General features: G+C 44.4%; 1 protein-coding gene across 1 annotated transcript in view; it reads left to right on the top strand.

Annotated features, from left to right (window-relative positions):
- LOC139248210 (zinc finger protein 850-like) overlaps positions 1 to 19,100 on the top strand; it is a 35,415-nt gene extending 16,315 nt beyond the window's left edge. Inside the window, exons 3-4 of the mRNA XM_070871965.1 lie at positions 16,470 to 16,476; positions 18,009 to 19,100. Coding sequence (XP_070728066.1) covers positions 16,470 to 16,476; positions 18,009 to 18,761 — 760 coding nt within the window. The 3' untranslated portion in view covers positions 18,762 to 19,100. The remainder of the gene's footprint in view (positions 1 to 16,469; positions 16,477 to 18,008) is intronic.
- The last annotated feature ends 824 nt before the right edge of the window (positions 19,101 to 19,924 follow it).

The following is a 19,924-nucleotide window of genomic DNA, read 5'->3' as shown; positions in this document are numbered from 1 at the left end:
AACTCGTTTTAAATTGGATCCCCCGTATTTTGAGGCTGTGCCCCCTAGTTCTAGTCTCCCCGACCAGTGGAAACAACCTCTCTGCCTCTATCTTGTCTATCCCTTTCATTATTTTAAATGTTTCTATAAGATCACCACTCATCCTTCTGAACTCCAATGAGTAAAGACCCAGTCTACTCAATCTATCATCATAAGGTAAGCCCCTCATCTCCGGAATCAGCCTAGTGAATCGTCTCTGTACCCCTTCCAAAGCTAGTATATCCTTCCTTAAGTAAGGTGACCAAAACTGCACGCAGTACTCCAGGTGCGGCCTCACCAATACCCTATACAGTTGCAGAAGGACCTCCCTGCTTTTGTACTCCATCCCTCTCGCAATGAAGGCCAACATTCCATTCGCCTTCCTGATTACCTGCTGCACCTGCAAACTAACCTTTTGGGATTCATACACAAGGACCCCCAGGTCCCTCTGCACCGCAGCATGTTGTAATTTCTCCCCTTTTACTGTTTTTTTTTCCCAAGCTGGATGACCTCACACTTTCTGACATTGCATTCCATTTGCCAAACCTTAGCCCATTCGCTTAACCTATCTAAATCTCTTTGCAGCCTCTCTGTGTCCTCTACACAACCTGCTTTCCCACTAATCTTTGTGTCATCTGCAAATTTTGTTACACTACACTCTGTCCCCTCTTCCAGGTCATCTATGTATATTGTAAACAGTTGTGGTCCCAGCACCGATCCCTGTGGCACACCACTAACCACTGATTTCCAACTCGAAAAGGACCTATTTATCTCGACTCTCTGCTTTCTGTTAGCCAGCCAATTCTCTATCCATGCTAATACATTTCCTCTGACTCCGTGTACCTTTATCTTCTGCAGTAACTTTTTGTGTTGCACCTTATCGAATGCCTTTTGAAAATCCAAATACACCACATCCATCGGTACACCTCTATCCACCATGCTCGTTATATCCTCAAAGAATTCCAGTAAATTAGTTAAACATGATTTCCCCTTCATGAATCCATGCTGCGTCTGCTTGATTGCACTATTCCTATCTAGATGTCCCGTTATTTCTTCCTTAATGATAGTTTCAAGCATTTTCCCCACTACAGATGTTAAACTAACCGGCCTATAGTTACCTGCCTTTTGTCTGCCCCCTTTTTTAAACAGAGGAGTTACATTAGCTGCTTTCCAATCCGCTGGTACCTCCCCAGAGTCCAGAGAATGTTGGTCGATTATAACGAATGCATCTGCCTTGAGTCTCATTAGCCTGTCCAGTACTACCCTCCTAGTGATAGTGATTGTCTCAAGGTCCTCCCTTCCCACATTCCTGTGACCAGCAATTTTTGGCATGGTTTTTGTGTCTTCCACTGTGAAGACCGAAGCAAAATATTTGTTTAAGGTCTCAGCCATTTTTACATTTCCCATTATTAAATCTCCCTTCTCATCTTCTAAGGGACCAACATTTACTTTAGTCACTCTTTTCCGTTTTATATATCTGTAAAAGCTTTTACTATCCGTTTTTATGTTTTGCGCAAGTTTACCTTCGTAATCTATCTTTCCTTTCTTTATTGCTTTCTTAGTCATTCTTTGCTGTCGTTTAAAATTTTCCCAATCTTCTATTTTCCCACTAACCTTGGCCACCTTATACGCATTGGTTTTTAATTTGATACTCCCCTTTATTTCCTTGGTTATCCACGGCTGGTTATCCCTTCTTTTTCACTGGAATATATTTTTGTTGAGCACTATGAAAGAGCTCCTTAAAAGTCCTCCACTGTTCCTCAATTGTGCCACCGTTTAGTCTGTGTTTCCAGTCTACTTTAGCCAACTCTGCCCTCATCCCACTGTAGTCCCCTTTGTTTAAGCATAGTACGCTCGTTTGAGACACTACTTCCTCACCCTCAATCTGTATTACAAATTCAACCATACTGTGATCACTTATTCCGAGAAGATCTTTTACTAGGAGATCGTTTATTATTCCTGTCTCATTACACAGGACCAGATCTAAGATAGCTTGCTCCCTTGTAGGTTCTGTAACATAGTGTTCGAAGAAACAATCCCGTATGCATTCTATGAATTCCTCCTCCAGGCTACCCCTTCATATGTCAGTCCTGCCATCCCGGGAATCAGTCTGGTGAACCTTTGCTGCACTCCCTCAATAGCAAAAATGCCCTTCCTCAGATTAGGAGACCAAAACTGTACACAATATTCAAGGTGAGGCCTCACCAAGGCCCTGTACAACTGCAGTAAGACCTCCCTGCTCCTATACTCAAATCCTCTCGCTATGAAGGCCAACATGCCATTTGCCGCCTTCACCACCTGCCAACTTTCAATGACTGATGTACCATGACACCCAGGTCTCATTACACCTCCCCTTTTCCCAATCTGTCACCATTCAGATACTAGTCTGCCTTCCTGTTTTTGCCACCAAGGTGAATAACCTCACATTTATCCACATTATACTTCATCTGCCATGAATTTACCCACTCACCTAACCTGTCCATGTCACCCTGAAGCCTCTTAGCATCCTCCTCACAGCTCACACTGCCACCCAGCTTAGTGTCATTTGCAAACTTGGAGATATATTCAATTCCTTTGTCTAAATCATTAAATATATTGTAAAGAGCTGGGGTCCCAGCACTGAACCTTGCGGTACCCCACTCGACACTGCTTTCCATTCTGAAAAGGACCCGTTTGTTCCTACTCTTTGTTTCCTGTCTGCCAACCAGTTCTCTATCCACCTTACCCCCAATATTATATGCTTTAATTTCACACACTAATCTCTTGTGTGAGACCTTGTCAAAAGCCTTTTGAAAGTCCAAATACACCACATCCACTGGTTCTCCCTTGTCCACTCCACTGGTTACATCCTGAAAAAATTCTAGAAGATTTGTCAAGCATGATTTCCCTTTCATAAATCCATGCTGACTTGGACCGATCCTGTCACTGCTTTCCAAATGCGCTGCTATTACATCGTTAATAATTGATTCCAACATTTTCCCCATGGCCGATGTCAGACTAACCGGTCTATAATTCCCTGTTTTCTCTCCCTCCTTTTTTTAAAAGTGGAGTTACATTTAGCTACCCTCCAATCCATAGGAACTGATCCAGAGTCTATAGAATGTTGGAAAATGACCACCAATGCATCCACTATTTCTTGGGCCACTTCCTTAAGTACTCTGGGATGCAGACTATCAGGCCTTGGGGATTTATCGGCCTTCAATCCCATCAATTTTCCTAACATGCCATTTGCCTTCCTTTTTGCTTGCTGTTCCTGCTTTCTGTGTTTCTTGTAAAAGGACACCCAAATCTCTCTGAACACCAACATTTAAAAGTTTCTCACCATTTAAAAGATATTCTGTTCTTCTATTCTTCCTACCTCACATTTCCCAACATAATACTCCATCTGCCACCTTCCTGCCCACTCACATAGTCTATCTATATCTCTTTGCAGACTCTTGTGTTCTCCTCACAGCTTATTGTCCCACTGAATTTTGTATCATCAGCAAACTTAGATACATTACACTCGGTCTCTTCATCTAGATCATTAATGTAGATTTGTTCGAAGATGAGGCCCCAGCACTGATCCTTGTGGCACCCCACTTGTTACAGCCTGCCGACCTGCAAAGGACCCGTTTATCCCTACTCTTTGCTTTCTGTCCGTTAACCAATCCTCCAATCCCATGAGCCCTCATCTTGTGCAATAATCTTTTATGTGGCACCTTATCGAATGCCTTTTGGAAATCCAAATATCCTACACCCACTGGTTCCCCTTTATCTGCCCTGCTAGTTACATCCTCAAAAAAACTCTTAATAAATTTGTCAAACATGATTTCTCTTTCATGAAAACCATGTTGCCTCTGCCTAATCATGTTATGATTTTCTAAGTGCCCTGATACCACTTCCTTAACAATGGCTTCCAGTAATTTCCAGATGACTGCTTTCAGGCTAACTGGCCTGCAGTTCCCTGTTTTCTCTTTCACTCCTTTCTTGAATAGTGGTGTTATATTTGCTACCTTCCAATTCGCTGGGACTGTTCTCGAATCGAGGGAATTTTGGAAAATCAAAACTAATGCATCCACTATCTCTGCAGCTATCCCTTTTAGAACCCTAGGATGTAGGCCGTCAGGTCCAGGGGACTTGTCGGCTTTTAGTCGCATTAGTTTCTCAAGTACTTTTTCTCTACTTATATTAATTAAATTAAGTTCCTCACCTTCATTCTAGTGAGGAGGAAAGAGCATAAGAGCAAAGGTAGCCATCCGTGGCTAACTAAAGAAATAAAGAACGGTATCCAATTTAAAAACAAGGGTGTACAATGTGGCCAAAACTAATGGGAGGACAGAAGATTGGGAAGTGTTTAAAAGCCAACAAAGAATGACTAAAAAAATTATTAAGAAAGGGAAGATAGACTATGAACGTAAACTAGAACGAAATATAAAAACAGATAGCAAGAGTTTCTGTAGGTATATAAAAAGGAAAAGAGTGGCTAGAGTAAATGTTGGTCCATTAGAGGACGAGACCGGGGAATTAGTAATGGGGAACATGGAGATGGCAGAAACTCTGAACAAATATTTTGTATCAGTCTTTATGGTAGAGGACATTAATAATATTCTAACAGTGGATAGTCAAGGGGATATAGTGGGGGAGGAACTTAACACAATCACAATCACTAAGGAGGTGGTATGCAGTAAGATAATGGGATTAAAGCAGATAAATCCCCTGGACCTGGTGGCTTGCAGCCTAGTGTCTTAAGAGAAGTATCAGCAGGGATTGTAGATGCATTGGTTGTAATTTTCCAAAATTCCCTAGATTCTGGGGAGGTCCCAGCAGATTGGAAAACTGTAATGCCCCTATTTAAAAAAAGGAGGCAGACAAAAAGCAGGAAACTATAGACCAGTTAGCCTAACATATGTGGTTGGGATGATGTTGGAGTCCATTATTCAAGAAGCAGTAGCAGGACATTTGGAAAAGCAAAATTCGGTCAGGCAGAGTCAGCATGGATTTATGAAGGGGAAGTCATGTTTGACAAATTTGCTGGAATTCTTTGAGGATGTAACGAACAGGGTGGATAAAGGGGAACCAGTGGATGTGGTGTATTTGGACTTCCAGAAGGCATTTGACAAGGTGCCACATAAAAGGTTACTACACAAGATAAAAGTTCACGGGGTTGGTGGTAATTATTAGCATGGATAGAGGATTGGCTAACTAACAGAAAACAGAGAGTCGGGATAAATGGTTCATTCTCGGATTGGCAATCAGTAACCAGTGGGATGCCACAGGGATCAGTGCTGGGACCCCAACTATTTACAATCTATATTAACGACTTGGATGAAGGGATCGAGTGTAACATAGTCAAGTTTTCTGACAATACAAAGATGGGAGGAAAAGCAATGTGTGAGAAGGACACAAAAAATCTGTGAAAAGACATAGGCTAAGTGAGTGGGCAAAATTTGGCAGACGTAGTATAATGTTGGAAAGTGTGAGGTCATGCACTTTAGCAGGAAAAATCAAAGAGCAAGTTATTATTTAAATGCAGAAAGATTGCAAAGTGCTGCAGTACAGCGGGACCTGGGGGTACTTGTGCATGAAAGTTTGCAAAGTGCTGCAGGTATAGTAAGTGATCAGGAAGACCAATGGAATCTTGGCCTTTATTGCAAAGGGGATGGCGTATAAAAGCAGGGAAGTCTTGCTTCAGTTGTACAGGGTATCGGTGATGCCGCACCTGGAATATTGCGTGCAGTTTTGGTTTCCATATTTACGAAAGGATATATCTGCTTTGGAGACAGTTCAGAGAAGGTTCACAAGGTTGATTCCAGAGATGAGGGGGTTGACTTCTGAGGAAAGGTTGAGTAGCTGGGCCTCTACTCATTGGAGTTCAGAAGAATGAGAGGTGATCTTATCAAAACTTATAAGATTATGAGGGAGCTTGACAAGATGGATGCAGAAAGGATATTTCCACTGATGGGGGAGACTAGATCTAGGGGGCATAATCTAAGAATAAGGGGCCGCCCATTTAAAACTGAGATGAGGAGAAATTTCTTCTCTGAGGGTTGTGGATCTGTTCGCTGCCTCAGAGAGCTGCGGAAGCTGGGACATTGAATAAATTTAACTCAGAAATAAACAGTTTCTTAATGAGGGAGAACGGGTAGGGAAGTGGACCTGAGCCACGATCATATTAAATGGCGGAGCAGGCTCGAAGGGCCATATGGCCAATCCTCCTTTTTATTATGTTCTTATATTCATTTGACCCTAGGTTCCCCACCATTTTAGGTATGTTTTGTACGTCTTCTACTGTGAAGATAGATACAAAATATTTCTCCTGTCTCAGCCTCTAACGGACCAATGTTTACTTTTTCTACTCTCTTCCTCTTTATATACTTATAGAAGCTCTTGCAATCTGTTTTTATATTTCTGCCTAGTTTTCTCTCATTCTATTTTTTCCCGTTTTAACAATTTTTTGGTGACCCTTTCCTGTTTCTGAAACTCCCAATCCTCAGGCTTAATACTATTCTTCTTGGAATCCAATTCTATCCTTAACTTCTTTAGTTAGCCACGGATAGATCACTTTTCCTGTGGAGTTTTTGTTTCTATATGGAATGTATTTTTGTTGAGAATTAAGAAATATTTATTTAAATGCTAGCCACTGCTTATCTACTGCCATACCTTTTAATCTATTTTTCCAACTCCCGCTTCATATCTATGTAGTTGGCTTTATTTAAGTTTAAGACTCCAGTTTCAGACTTGGGCAAGTCACTGTCAAACGTAAGGGGCATACAGGATAGGATAAAGCAATCCAGACAACCTTATGACAGATACCGAGCGCTCAGTACTGCAGAACCCCTCGAGGAGTATAAAAAGTACAGGGGTGAAATTAGGAAAGCAAAGAGAGGGCATGAAAAAATATTGGCAAGTAAAATCAAGGAAAACCCAAAGATGTTTTATAAATACATTAAGAGCAAGAGGATAACTAAAGAAAGAGTAGGGCCTATTCGGGACCATAAAGCAAACCTATGTGTGGAGGCGGAAGACGTGGGTATGGTTTGTAATGAATACTTTGTTTCTGCTTTCACAAATGAGAGGGACGATGTGAACATTGCAATCAGGGACGATGAGTGTGAAATATTAGATGAAATAAACATAATGAGAGAGGAAGTATTAAGGGGTTGAGCATCTTTGAAAGTGGATAAATTCCTAGGCCCAGATGAAATGTATCCCAGGCTGTTAAGAGAAGAAAAAGAGCAGAGGCTCTGCCCATCATTTTCCTCTCTGGCTACAGATGTGGTGCCGGAGGACAGGAGGACTGCTAATAATGTACCATTGTTTAAAAGGGGAGAAAGGGATAGACCGAGTAATTACAGACCAGTCAGCCTAACCTCGTGGTGGGAAAATTATTGGAAAAAATTCTGACGGACAGGATAAATCTTCACTTAGAAAGTCACAGATTAATCAAGGACAGTCAGCATGGATTTGTTAAGGGAAGGTTGTGTCTGATCAAATTGATTGAATTTTTGAGGCGGTAACAAGGAGGGTTGATGATGGTAGTGTGTTTGATGTAGGCCACATGGATTTAAGTCTTTTGATAATGTCCCACATGGCAGACTGGTCATAAAAGTAAAAGCCCATTGGATCCAAGGCAAAGTGGCAAGTTGGATCCAAAATTAGCTCTGAGGAGGGACGCAAAGGGTAATGGTTGATGTGTGTTTTTGTGACCCCTGTGGGGTTCCGCAGGCCTCAGAACATGATCCCTTGCGTTTTGTTGTATATAATCAATGATTTGGACTTGAATGTAGGGGGTACAATTAAGAAGTTTACAGATGATATGAAAATTGGCCGTGTGGTTGATAATGAAGAAGAAAGCTGCAGTCTGCAGGAAGATATCAGTGTACTGGTCAAGTGGGCAGTGAAGTGGCAATTACATTCAATCCGCATAAATGTTAGCTAATGCATTTAAGAAGGGTTAACAAGGCAAGGGAATACACTATAAATGGTAGGATACTGAGAAGTGTAGAGGAACAAAGGGACCTTGGAGTGCAGGTCCATAGATCCCTGAAGGTAGCAGGCCAGGTAGATAAGGTGGTTAAGAAGGCATATGGGATACTTGTCTTTATTAGTCGAGGCATAGAATATAAGAGCAGAGAGGTTATGCTTCAACTATATAAAACACTAGTTAGGCCACAGCTAGAATACTGCGTGCAGTTCTGGTTACCACATTACAGGAAAGATGTGATTGCACTAAAGAGGGTACAGAGGAGATTTACGAGGATGTTGCCTGAACTGGATAATTTTAGCAATGAGGAAAGATTGGATAGGCTGGGGTTGTTTTCTTTTGACCAGAGGAGGCTAAGGGGAGACTTAATTGAGGTGTATAAAATTATGAAGGGCCTAGATAGAGTGAATAGGAAGGACCTATTTCCCTCAGCAGAGGGGTGAATAACCAGGAGGTATAGATTTAAAGTAATTAGTAGAAGGTTTAGAGGGGATTTGAGGAGTCATATTTTCATGCAGAGGGTGGTGGGTGTCTGGAACTCACTGCCTGAAAGGGTGGTGGAGGCAGATATCTTCATAGCATTTAAAACGTACTTGGATATGCATTTAAAGTGGCATAACCGACAAGGCTACGGATCAAGAGCTGGAAAGTGGGATTAGGTGGCACGGACACGATGGGCCGAATGGCGGCCTCCTGTGCTGTTTATGTTTAATATCCTGTACTTGCAGTGATAACCTGTAAATGATGAGGACAGGATGCACAGACTAGGCTTGTATTCCCTTGAATATAGGAGGTTATGAGCTGTTTTAGATGATTAAAGGAGATGATAATGTCGACAGAGAAACTATTTCCTCTGGTGAGGGAGTCGACAACAAGGGGACACAACCTTAAAATTAGAGTTAAACCATTCAGGGTGATGTCAGGAAGCACGTTCTCACACAAATGCTGAGAGGCTGTTTCTCTTGGATCGAGAGTCTAGAACTAGGGGTCATAGTCTCAGGTCATAGTCTCAGGATAAGGGCTCGGCCATTAAGGACTGAGATGGGGAGACATTTCTGCACTCAGAGGGTTGCGAATGTTGGGAATTCTCTACCCCAGAGGCCTGTGGATGCTGAGTCGTTGAGTATATTCAGGGCTGAGACAGAGAGCTGTTTGGACACTAAAGGGATCAAGGCATGCGGGGAAAGTGGAGCTGAAGTACAAGATCAGCCTTGATCTTATTGAATGGCGCAGCAGGCTCGAGGGGCCATGTGGCCTACTCCTGCTCCTATTTCTTATGTTCTTGAAGGGTAGTGGAAAGTGGCAACTGTGTGTCCCATAAAACTGAGGCTGGGGCCAATTGAAAATTCCAACACTGAGATTGATCAATTCGTCTTAGACAAGGGTATTAAGGTTGATGAAACCGAGGCAGGTAGACGGAGTTAAGCGACTGATCAGCCACGATCTAATTGAATGGTGGAACAGCTAAAGGGGCTGAATGGTGTTTTCTTGTTGCTATGTTCCTACTTACAGTGCTGACTTTTGTAAACTCCTTTTACAGGGGATTAGAAGGGGAGGATATGCAGAAGAGATTAAACCTGGGCCTCTCCTGTACATATGCCTCACTCACACTGGGTGTTGCTTTGACCCTCTGTAGTGGAGTATTTAAAATAAAACTCAACACCAGGTCTGGGTTCGAAGATTCAAGTCGTCTTTAGCAACATAGAAAATAGGTGCAGGAGCCAGGCCACCCGGCCCTTCGAGGCTGCAACAATGTTAATACGGATTCTTTTTCCCTCAATCTGTTTCAGCGAATACACTGACACGCGAGCACCTCTTTGCCTTTTCTGTAAAAGATCTTTATTGAAGATTCTCCGGCCGGGACTTGTCAAGACAAAGGGACACTCTCAATCAGAGCCTGTTTACCTTCCCCTGGACAAGCCCTTTTCAGCGCGAAAAGCACAGTAGATATACATTTTCAAAACAGAACACATTTCTGCCTCCCCCCCGAGTACGTCCAATGGCAGGCAAGAAAGTCTCCCAATTAGGGCTGGTGTCAGGTCAGGTTAGTTATAGCTTTGCTACACTGTCTTCCCTTATCAGTAAAGAACCCAATTAGTTTCCCTTCCTCCTTATCAGTAGAAGCTATTACTTTTCCCTTCCTATCTAGGATTGCTTTCTTTCTTTGTGCTGCCTTGCGGCTTTCTCATGACTCGTGTCTAACCTCAACTTCAACTCTTGGTAACCCCTTTTTTTTCTGTTGATTCTGCAGTTGTCTGCATCTTGACATTTCTTTAGCTATTTTCCCATGATTCCCTATCTCCATCCTTTTGCCACCTTTTCTATCCATCTACCACATTCGCAACCTTTCTTTACACATTCTCACCACCATTCAATAAGATCATGGCTGATCATTCCTTCAGTACCCCGTTACTGCTTTCTCTCCATACCCGTTGATCCCTTTAGGCGCAAGGGCCATATCTAACTCCCTCTTGAATATATCCAATGAACCGGCATCAACAACTCTCTGCGGGAGGGAATTCCATAGGTTAACAACTCTCTGATTGAAGAAGTTTCTCCGCATCTCAGTCCTAAATGGCTTACCCCTTATCCGAAGACTATGTCCCCTGTTTCTGGACTTCCCCAACATCGGGAACATTCTTCCTGCATCTAACCTGTCCAGTCCCGTCAGAATTTTATACGTTTCTATGAGATCCCCTCTCATCCTTCTAAACTCCAGTGAATACAGGCCCAGTCGATCCAGTCTCTCCTCATATGTCAGTCCTGCCATCCCAGCAATCAGTCTGGTGAACCTTCGCTGCACTCCCTCAATAGCAAGAACGTCCTTCCTCAGATTAGGAGACCAAAATTGGACACAATATTCCAGGTGGGGCCTCACCAAGGCCCTGTACAACTGCAGTAAGACTTCCCTGCTCCTAAAATCAAATCCCCTAGCTATGAAGGCCAACATACCATTTGCCTTCTTCACCGCCTGCTGTACCTGCATGCCAACTTTCAATGACTGATGAACCATGACACCCAGGTCTCGTTGCACCACCCCCTTTCCTAATCTGCCGCCATTCAGTTAATATTCTGCCTTCGTGTTTTTGCCCCCAAAGTGGATAACTACACATTTATCCACATTGTACTGCATCTGCCATGTATTTGCCCACTCGCCTAACCTGTCCAAATCACCCTGCAGCCTCTTAGCGTCCTCCTCACAGCTCACACCACCACCCAGTTTAGTGTCATCTGCAAACTTGGAGATATTGCACTCAATTCCATCATCCAAATCATTAATATATATTGTAAAGAGCTGGGGTCCCAGCACTGAGCCCTGCGGCATTCCACTAGTCACTGCCTGCCATTCTGAAAAGGACCCGTTAATCCCGACTCTCTGCTTCCTGTCTGCCAACCAGTTCTCTATCCACGTCAGTACATTACCCCCAATACCATGTGCTTTGATTTTGCACACCAATCTCTTGAGTGGGACCTTGTCAAACGCCTTTTGAAAGTCCAAATACACCACATCCACTGGTTCTCCCCTGTCCACTCTACTAGTTACATCCTCAAAGAATTCTAGAAGATTTGTCAAACATGATTTCCCTTTCATAAATCCATGCTGACTTGGACCAATCCTATCACTGCTTTCCAAATGTGCTGCTATTTCATCCTTAATGATTGATTCCAACATTTTCGCCACTACTGATGTCAGGCAAACTGGTCTATAATTACCCGTTTTCTCTCTCCCTCCTTTTTTAAAAAGTGGTGTTACATTAGCAACCCTTCAATCCATAGGAACTGATCCAGAGTTGATAGACTGTTGGGAAATGATCACCAATGCATCCACTATTTCTAGGGCCACTTCCTCAAGTACTCTGGCATGTAGACTATCAGGCCGTGGGGATTTATCGGCCTTCAATCCCGTCAATTTCCCTAACACCATTTCCCACCTAATAAGGATATCCTTCAGTTCCTCCTTCTCACTAGACCTTCGGACCCCTAGTACATCAGGAAGGTTATTTGTGTCTTCCTTTGTGAAGACAGAACCAAAGTACTTGTTCAATTGGTCTGCCATTTCTTTGTTCCCCATTATAAATTCACCCGAATCCGACTGCAAGGGACCAACGTTTGTCTTCACTAATCTTTTTCTCTTCACATTTCTATCGAAGCTTTTGCAGTTATTTTTTATGTTTCCGGCAAGCTTCCTCTCGTACTCTATTTTCCCCCTCTTAATTAAACTCTTTGTCCTCCTCTGCTGTATTCTAAATTTCTCCCAGTCCTCCGGCTTGATACTTTTTCTGGCTAATTTGTATGCCTCCTCCTTGGATTTAACACTATCCTTAATTTCCCTTGTTAGCCACGGTTGAGCCACCTTCCCCGTTTTATTTTTACTCCAGACAGGGATGTACAATTGTTGAAGTTCTTCCATATGATCTTTAAATGTTTGCCATTGCCTATCCACCGTCAACCCTTTAAGTATCATTCGCCAGTCTATTCTAGCCAATTCGCGCCTCATACCATCAAAGTTACCTTTCCTTAAGTTCAGGACCCTAGTTTCTGAATTAATTTTGTCACTCTCCATCTTAATAAAGAATTCTACCATATTATGGTCACTCTTCCCCAAGGAGCCTCGCACAACAAGATTGCGAATTAGTCCTTTCTCATTACACATCACCCAGTCTAGGATGGCCAGCTCTCTGGTTGAACCAGTGGGGAGCCTGCCTGCTGGTTGTCTGTAGCCAGGCCTCTCCAATGATACAAAGTTCCAAGCAACCTTTTATACACTTAATGATGCATGTCAGCCTCGTGCACGGCCCCCTCCCCCACATGCCGTTTAATTGGCCCAAAGCCCGCATACACAATTGCTGCTTGACGAATTCCCTTTCGCGTCACACAATCAGTCGCCTATATCTCATACCAGATGGAGTTTTTCCAATGTGCCACTTTTGGGCCTTTGCCCTGTTTAGCTGCCCCTCTGGGCTTCCTGTGGTTTCAACAGTTTGGCCTCCTGTAAATGTCCTCAGGTTACACAGCTTGTAACAATTAATCATTCTGACATGTTATTTCCCTTTAAACATCTTTGGAAAGTTGACCACTACAAAAGCCTATGTCAGCTTGTTTTAGTTCCGAGATTCATTCTTAACCCTTTAATTATAACAGGGCTCGATAGCCCCACTTCACCCACTGAGCCATTGGGAGGAGGGTCCAGTGACCCTCCTGGAAAATGCATGTGAGAGGCCTCGGGTGAGGACAGTGGAATAGCCTGTCAACACTCACTGTCGAGGTTCACACATGGAGATTGGGCACATGGGTCACATATTGGAGAGAAACTGGTGAGTGTAGAACTGAACCCAGCCAGAGTCAGCACCTTCAGGGGAGGAGAGGGAGACAAACCAGTGAGGATAGAACTGAACCCAGCCAGAGTCAGCATCTTCAGGGGAAGAGAGGGAGGGGAACCAGTGAGTGTAGAACTGAACCCAGCCAGAGTCAGCATCTTCAGGGGAGGAGGGGGAGGAGAACCAGTGAGGAAAGAACTGAACCCAGCCAAAGTCAGCACCTTCAGGGCAGGAGGGGGAGGGGAACCAGTGAGGATAGAACTGAACCCAGCCAGAGTCAGCACCTTCAGGGGAGGAGAGGGAGGGGAACCAGTGAGTGTAGAACTGAACCCAGCCAGAGTCAGCACCTTCAGGGGAGGAGAGGGAGACAAATCAGTGAGTGTAGAACTGAACCCAGCCAGAGTCAGCACCTTCAGGGGAGGAGAGGGAGACGAATCAGTGAGTGTTGCACAGGAGGGCAGGAAAAAGAGTGGGAGAGCAATAGTGATAGGGGATTCGATTGTAAGGGGAATAGATAGGCGTTTCTGCGGCCGCAACCGAGACTCCAGGATGGTATGTTGCCTCCCTGGTGCAAGGGTCAAGGATGTCTCGGAGCGGGTGGAGGACATTTTGAAGAGGGAGGGTGAACAGCCAGTTATCGTGGTGCATATAGGTACCAACGATATAGGTAAAAAATGGGATGAGATTCGACAAGACAAATCTAGGGAGCTAGGAGCTAAATTAAAAAGTAGGACCTCAAAAGTAGTAATCTCAGGATTGCTATCAGTGCCACGTGCTAGTCAGAGTAGGAATCGCAGGATAGCTCAGATTAATACGTGGCTTGAGCAGTGGTACAGCAGGGAGGGATTCAAATTCCTGGGGCATTGGAACCAGTTCTGGGGGAGGTGGGACCAGTACAAACCGGACGGTCTGCACCTGGGCAGGACTGGAACCAATGTCCTCGGGGGAGTGTTTGCTAGTGCTGTTGGGGAGGAGTTAAACTAATATGGCAGGGGGATGGGAACCAATGCAGGGAGACAGAGGGAAACAAAATGGAGACAGAAGCAAAAGACAGAAAGGAGAAGAGTAAAAGTGGAGGGCAGAGAAACCCAAGGCAAAAAACAAAAAGGGCCACTTTACAGCAAAATTCTAAAGGGTCAAAGTGTGTTAAAAAGGCAAGCCTGAAGGCTCTGTGCCTCAATGCGAGGAGTATTCAGAATAAGGTGGACGAATTAACTGTGCAGATAGCAGTTAACGGATACGATGTGGTTGGCATCACGGTGACATGGCTCCAGGGTGACCAAGGCTGGGAACTCAACATCCAAGGGTATTCAACATTTAGGAAGGATAGACAGAAAGGAAAAGGAGGCGGGGTGGCGTTGCTGGTTAAAGAGGAAATGAATGCAATAGTTCGGAAAGACATTAGCTTGGATGATGTGGAATTGGTATGGGTGGAGCTACGGAATACCAAAGGCAGAAAACACTAGTGGGAGTTGTGTACAGACCTCTAAACAGTAGTAGTGATGTTGGGGAGGGCATCAAACAGAAAATTAGGGGTGCATGCAATAAAGGTGTAGCAGTTATCATGGGTGACTTTAATTATGCAAACTGGAAACAATACAGTGGAGAAAGATTTCCTGGAGTGCAATAGGGCTGGTTTTCTAGACCAATATGTCGAGGAACCAACCAGGTGGGAGGCCATCTTAGACTGGGTGTTGTGCAATAACAGAGGATTAATTAGCAATCTCATTGTGCGAGGCCCCTTGGGGAAGAGTGACCATAATATGGTGGAATTCTACATTAGGGTGGAGAATGAAACAGTTAATTCAGAGACCATAGTCCAGAACTTAAAGAAGGGTAACTTTGAAGGTATGAGGCGTGAATTGGCTAGGATAGATTGGTGAATGATACTTAAGGGGTTGACAGTGGATGGACAATGGCAGACATTTACAGACCGCATGGATTATACATCCCTGTCTGGCGTAAAAATAAAAAAGGGAAGGTGGCTCAACCATGGCTATCAAGGGAAATCAGAGATAGTATTAAAGCCAAGGAAGTGGCATACAAGTTGGCCAGAAATAGCAGCGAATCCGGGGACTGGGAGAAATTTAGAACTCAGCAGAGGAGGACAAAGGGTTTGATTAGGGCAGGGAAAATAGAATCCGAGAGGAAGCTTGCAGGGAACATTAAAACGGACTGCAAAAGCTTCTGTACATATGCAAAGAGAAAAAGGTTAGTAAAGACAAATGTAGGTCCCCTGCAGTCAGAATCAAGGGAAGTCATAACTGGGAACAAAGAAATGGCAGACCAATTGAACAAGTACTTTGGTTCGGTATTCACTGAGGAGGACACAAACAACCTTCCGGATATAAAAGGGGTCAGAGGATCTAGTAAGAAGGAGGAACTGAGGGAAATCCTTATTATTCGGGAAATTATGTTGGGGAAATTGATGGGAAAGGCCGATAAATCCCCTGGGCCTGATGGTCTGCATCCCAGAGTACTTAAGGAGGTGGCCTTGGAAATAGCAGATGCATTGACAGTCATTTTCCAACATTCCATAGACTCTGGATCAGTTCCTATGGAGTGGAGGGTAGCCAATGTAACCCCACTTTTTAAAAAAAGGACGGAGACAGAAAACAGTCAGCCTGACATCGGTAGTGGGTAAAATGATGGAATCAATTATTAAGGATGTCACAGCAGCGCATTTGGAAAGAGGTGACATGATAGGTCCAAGTCAGCGTGGATTTGTGAAAGGGAAATCATGCTTGACAAATCTTCTGGAATTTTTTGAGGATGTTTCCAGTAGAGTGGACAAGGGAGAACCAGTTGATGTGGTGTATTTGGACTTTCAGAAGGCTTTCGACAAGGTCCCACACAAAAGATTAATGTGCAAAGTTAATGCACATGGGTTTGGGGGTAGTGTGCTGACATGGATTGAGAACTGGTTGGCAGACAGGAAGCAAAGAATAGGAGTAAATGGGTACTTTTCAGAATGGCAAGCAGTGACTAGTAGGATACCACTAGGTTCTATGCTGGGGTCCCAGCTGTTTACATTGTACATTAATGATTTAGACAAGGGGATTAAATGTTGTATCTCCAAATTTGCGGATGGCACTAAGTTGGGTGGCAGTGTGAGCTGCGAGGAGGATGCTATGAGGCTGCAGAGTGACTTGGATAGGTTAGGTGAGTGGGCAAGTGCATGGCAGATGAAGTATAATGTGGATAAATGTGAGGTTATCCACTTTGGTGGTAAAAACAGAGAGACAGACTATTATCTGAATGGTGACAGATTAGGAAAAGGGGAGGTGCAACGGGACCTGGGTGTCATGGTACGTCAGTCATTGAAGGTTGGCACGCAGGTACAGCAGGCGGTTAAGAAAGCAAATGGCATGTTGGCCTTCATAGCGAGAGGATTTGAGTACAGGAGCAGGGAGGTGTTACTACAGTTGTACAGGGCCTTGGTGAGGCCACACCTGGAGTATTGTGTACAGTTTTGGTCTCCTAACTTGAGGAAGGACATTCTTGCTATTGAGGGAGTGCAGCGAAGGTTCACCAGACTGATTCCCGGGATGGCGGGACTGACATATCAAGAAAGACTGGATCAACTGGGCTTGTATTCACTGGAGTTCAGAAGAATGAGAGGGGATCTCATAGAAACGTTTAAAATTCTGATGGGTTTAGACAGGTTAGATGCAGGAAGAATGTTCCCAATGTTGGGGAAGTCCAGAACCAGGGGTCACAGTCTAAGGATAAGGGGTAAGCCATTTAGGACCGAGATGAGGAGAAACTTCTTCACCCAGAGAGTGGTGAACCTGTGGAATTCTCCACCACAGAAAGTTGTTGAGGCCAATTCACTAAATATATTCAAAAAGGAGTTAGATGAAGTCCTTACTACTAGGGGGATCAAGGGGTATGGCAAGAAAGCAGGAATGGGGTACTGAAGTTGCATGTTAAGCCATGAACTCATTGAATGGCGATGCAGGCTCGAAGGGCTGAATGGCCTACTCCTGCACCTATTTTCTATGTTTCTATGTCGAACTTAAACCAGCCAGAGTCAGCACCATCAGGGGAGGGAACCAGTGAGTGTGGAACTGAACCCAGCCCAGAGTCAGCACCTTCAGGGGAGGCAAGGGAGGGGAACCAGTGAGTGTAGAACTGAACCCACTCAGAATTGTTGGTGACAACTGGGATTGGAGGAGAAGCTAGTCTCGAGATGTGCGATGTGCTTGGATTTCAGCACAGGGAGGAGGGAGATTTTATGGGACTGGGATTTACAGTTTTGGAAGAGGAAAGAATGTTCCATGGAAACTCCATATGCCTATTCCGAATTTCTGTCCTGTACTTAGTGATGAGTTTTGAAAACTCCTTTTACAGGGTATCAGAAGGGGTGATTTGCAGACAGGAAACTCAAACTAAACATCACATCAAGATCTGACGGTGTCACTTGATTCATCGGCCGTTGAATGTGAAAGGATAATTGTTTGCCTGTTCTATCTGTGGGAACAGATTTCAAACATCAGTGTGATTGGGGAAGCATCGAGACACGCACACACCCGAGTGAGAGTGTTCCAGTGCACTGACTGTGAAAGAGCTTTAACTAGTTACACAGACTGACAAAACGTCGCAGCATTCACAACGGGGAGAAACTGTACACGTGTTCTGTGTGTGGACGAGGCTTCAACTGATCGTCCAACCTGGAGAGACACAAGGACACCCGCACCATGGAGAAACCGTGGAAATGTGGTGACTGCGGGAAGAGATTCATTATCCCATCACGGCTGGAAATTCATCGTCGCACTCACACCGGGGAGAGGCCGTTCACCTGCTCCGAGCGTGGGAAGGGATTCACTGGGTCATCCAACCTGCTGAGACACCAGCGAGTTCACACTGGGGAGGGGCTATTCACCTGCTCTGAGTGTGGGGTGGGATTCACTTGTTCATCCCACCTTGTAACTCACCAGCGAGTTCACACTGGGGAGAGGCCGTTCACCTGCTCCGAGTGCGGGAAGGGATTCACTCGGCCATCCATCCTGCTGACACATCAGCGAATTCACACCGGGGAGAGGCCATTTACCTGCTGTGTGTGTGGAAAGGGATTCATTCGATTATCCAGCCTGCTGTTACACCAGCGAGTTCACACTGGGGAGAGGCCGTTCGCCTGCTCTGTATGTGGGAAGGGATTCACTCAGTCATCCATCCTGCTGACACATCAGCGAATTCACACTGTGGAGAAGCCGTTCACCTGCTCCACATGTGGGAAGGGATTCACTCGGTCATCCAACCTGCTGAGACATCAGCAAGTTCACAGCGGAGAGAGGCCATTTACCTGCTCTGTGTGTGGGAAGGAATTCACTTATTTATCCCACGTTGTAACTCACCAGCGAGTTCACACTGGGAAGAGACCGTTCACCTGCTCTGAGTGTGGGAAGGGATTCACTCAGCCATCCCACCTGCTGAAACACCAGCAAGTTCACAAGTGACTGCAGGGTTTGGATTCTGCTGTTATTGCTGCTGTTAATCACATTCTGACTAAATCGTGTTCATTCTGACAGTTGAGGTTTGTTTCTGTTGGTGTTACTAATCCCTGTAACTGGGCTGGAGTTGAATATTCTGGATATATTGCTGATTGTGTTCTTGGGGCTGCAGTGTCCCTTTAAGAACCGCTGTCTGTGATCTTTTCCTTTAATTCAGGGATTCTCAACAGAAATTAGTTTGCAATAAAATTATGAACTTTTACTTCAATCCTAAATTGATCTTTGGTACAAAATCTGCAATACAGTATCAAAGTTTCCACTGAATAAAATCTCCAATTACAAAGAGCTTGCTGACAATTCTTGCTGACTTGCACATTACACATAGTGGCCTCTCCATTATCCACCAGAAAGAAGGGGAATGGAAATTGGTGGCGAATCAGTGTCTCCAAATTTTGCCCCTCCCATCTGGTACAGCAATCCCCTCATAGAAACATAGAAAATAGGAGCAGTAGCAGGCCATTTGGCCCTTCGAGTCTGCACCACCATTCAATATGATCCTTGCTGATTCTCTATCTCAACACCATATTCCTGCTTTTTCCCCATACCCCTTGATGCCCTTTGTTGCTAGAAATCTAGCAATCTCCTTCTTAAATATATTCAGTGACTTGGCCTCCACAGCCTTCTGTAGTAAAGAATTCCACAGGTTCACCACCCTCTGAGTGAGTGAAAAAGTTTCTCCTCATCTCAGTCCTAAATTTTCTACCCCGTATCCTGAGACTGTGACCCCTTGTTCTAGACTTCCCAGCCAGGGGAAACATCCTCACCATATCTAGTCTTTCCAACCCCATCAGAATTTTATATGTTTCAATGAGATCCCCTCTCATTCTAAACTCTAGTGAATACAGGGCTAGTCTCTCCTCATATGACAGTCCTGCCATCCCAGGAATCAGTTTGGTGAACCTTCGCTGCACTCCCTCTATGGCAAGTATATCCTTTCTTGGGTAAGGAGACCAAAACTGCACACAATACTCCAGGTGCAGTCTCACCAAGGCCCTGTATAACTAGTAAGACATCCTTGTTCCTGTACTCAAATCCTCTTGCAATGAAGGGCAACATACCATTTGCCTTCCTAACTGCTTGCTGCATCTGTTTGTTTGCTTTCAATGACT

Source organism: Pristiophorus japonicus, unplaced genomic scaffold (assembly GCF_044704955.1).
Source record: "Pristiophorus japonicus isolate sPriJap1 unplaced genomic scaffold, sPriJap1.hap1 HAP1_SCAFFOLD_29, whole genome shotgun sequence".
In the NCBI taxonomy this organism is placed as follows: domain Eukaryota; kingdom Metazoa; phylum Chordata; class Chondrichthyes; family Pristiophoridae; genus Pristiophorus; species Pristiophorus japonicus.
This window is presented reverse-complemented; position numbering and strand designations above follow the sequence as displayed.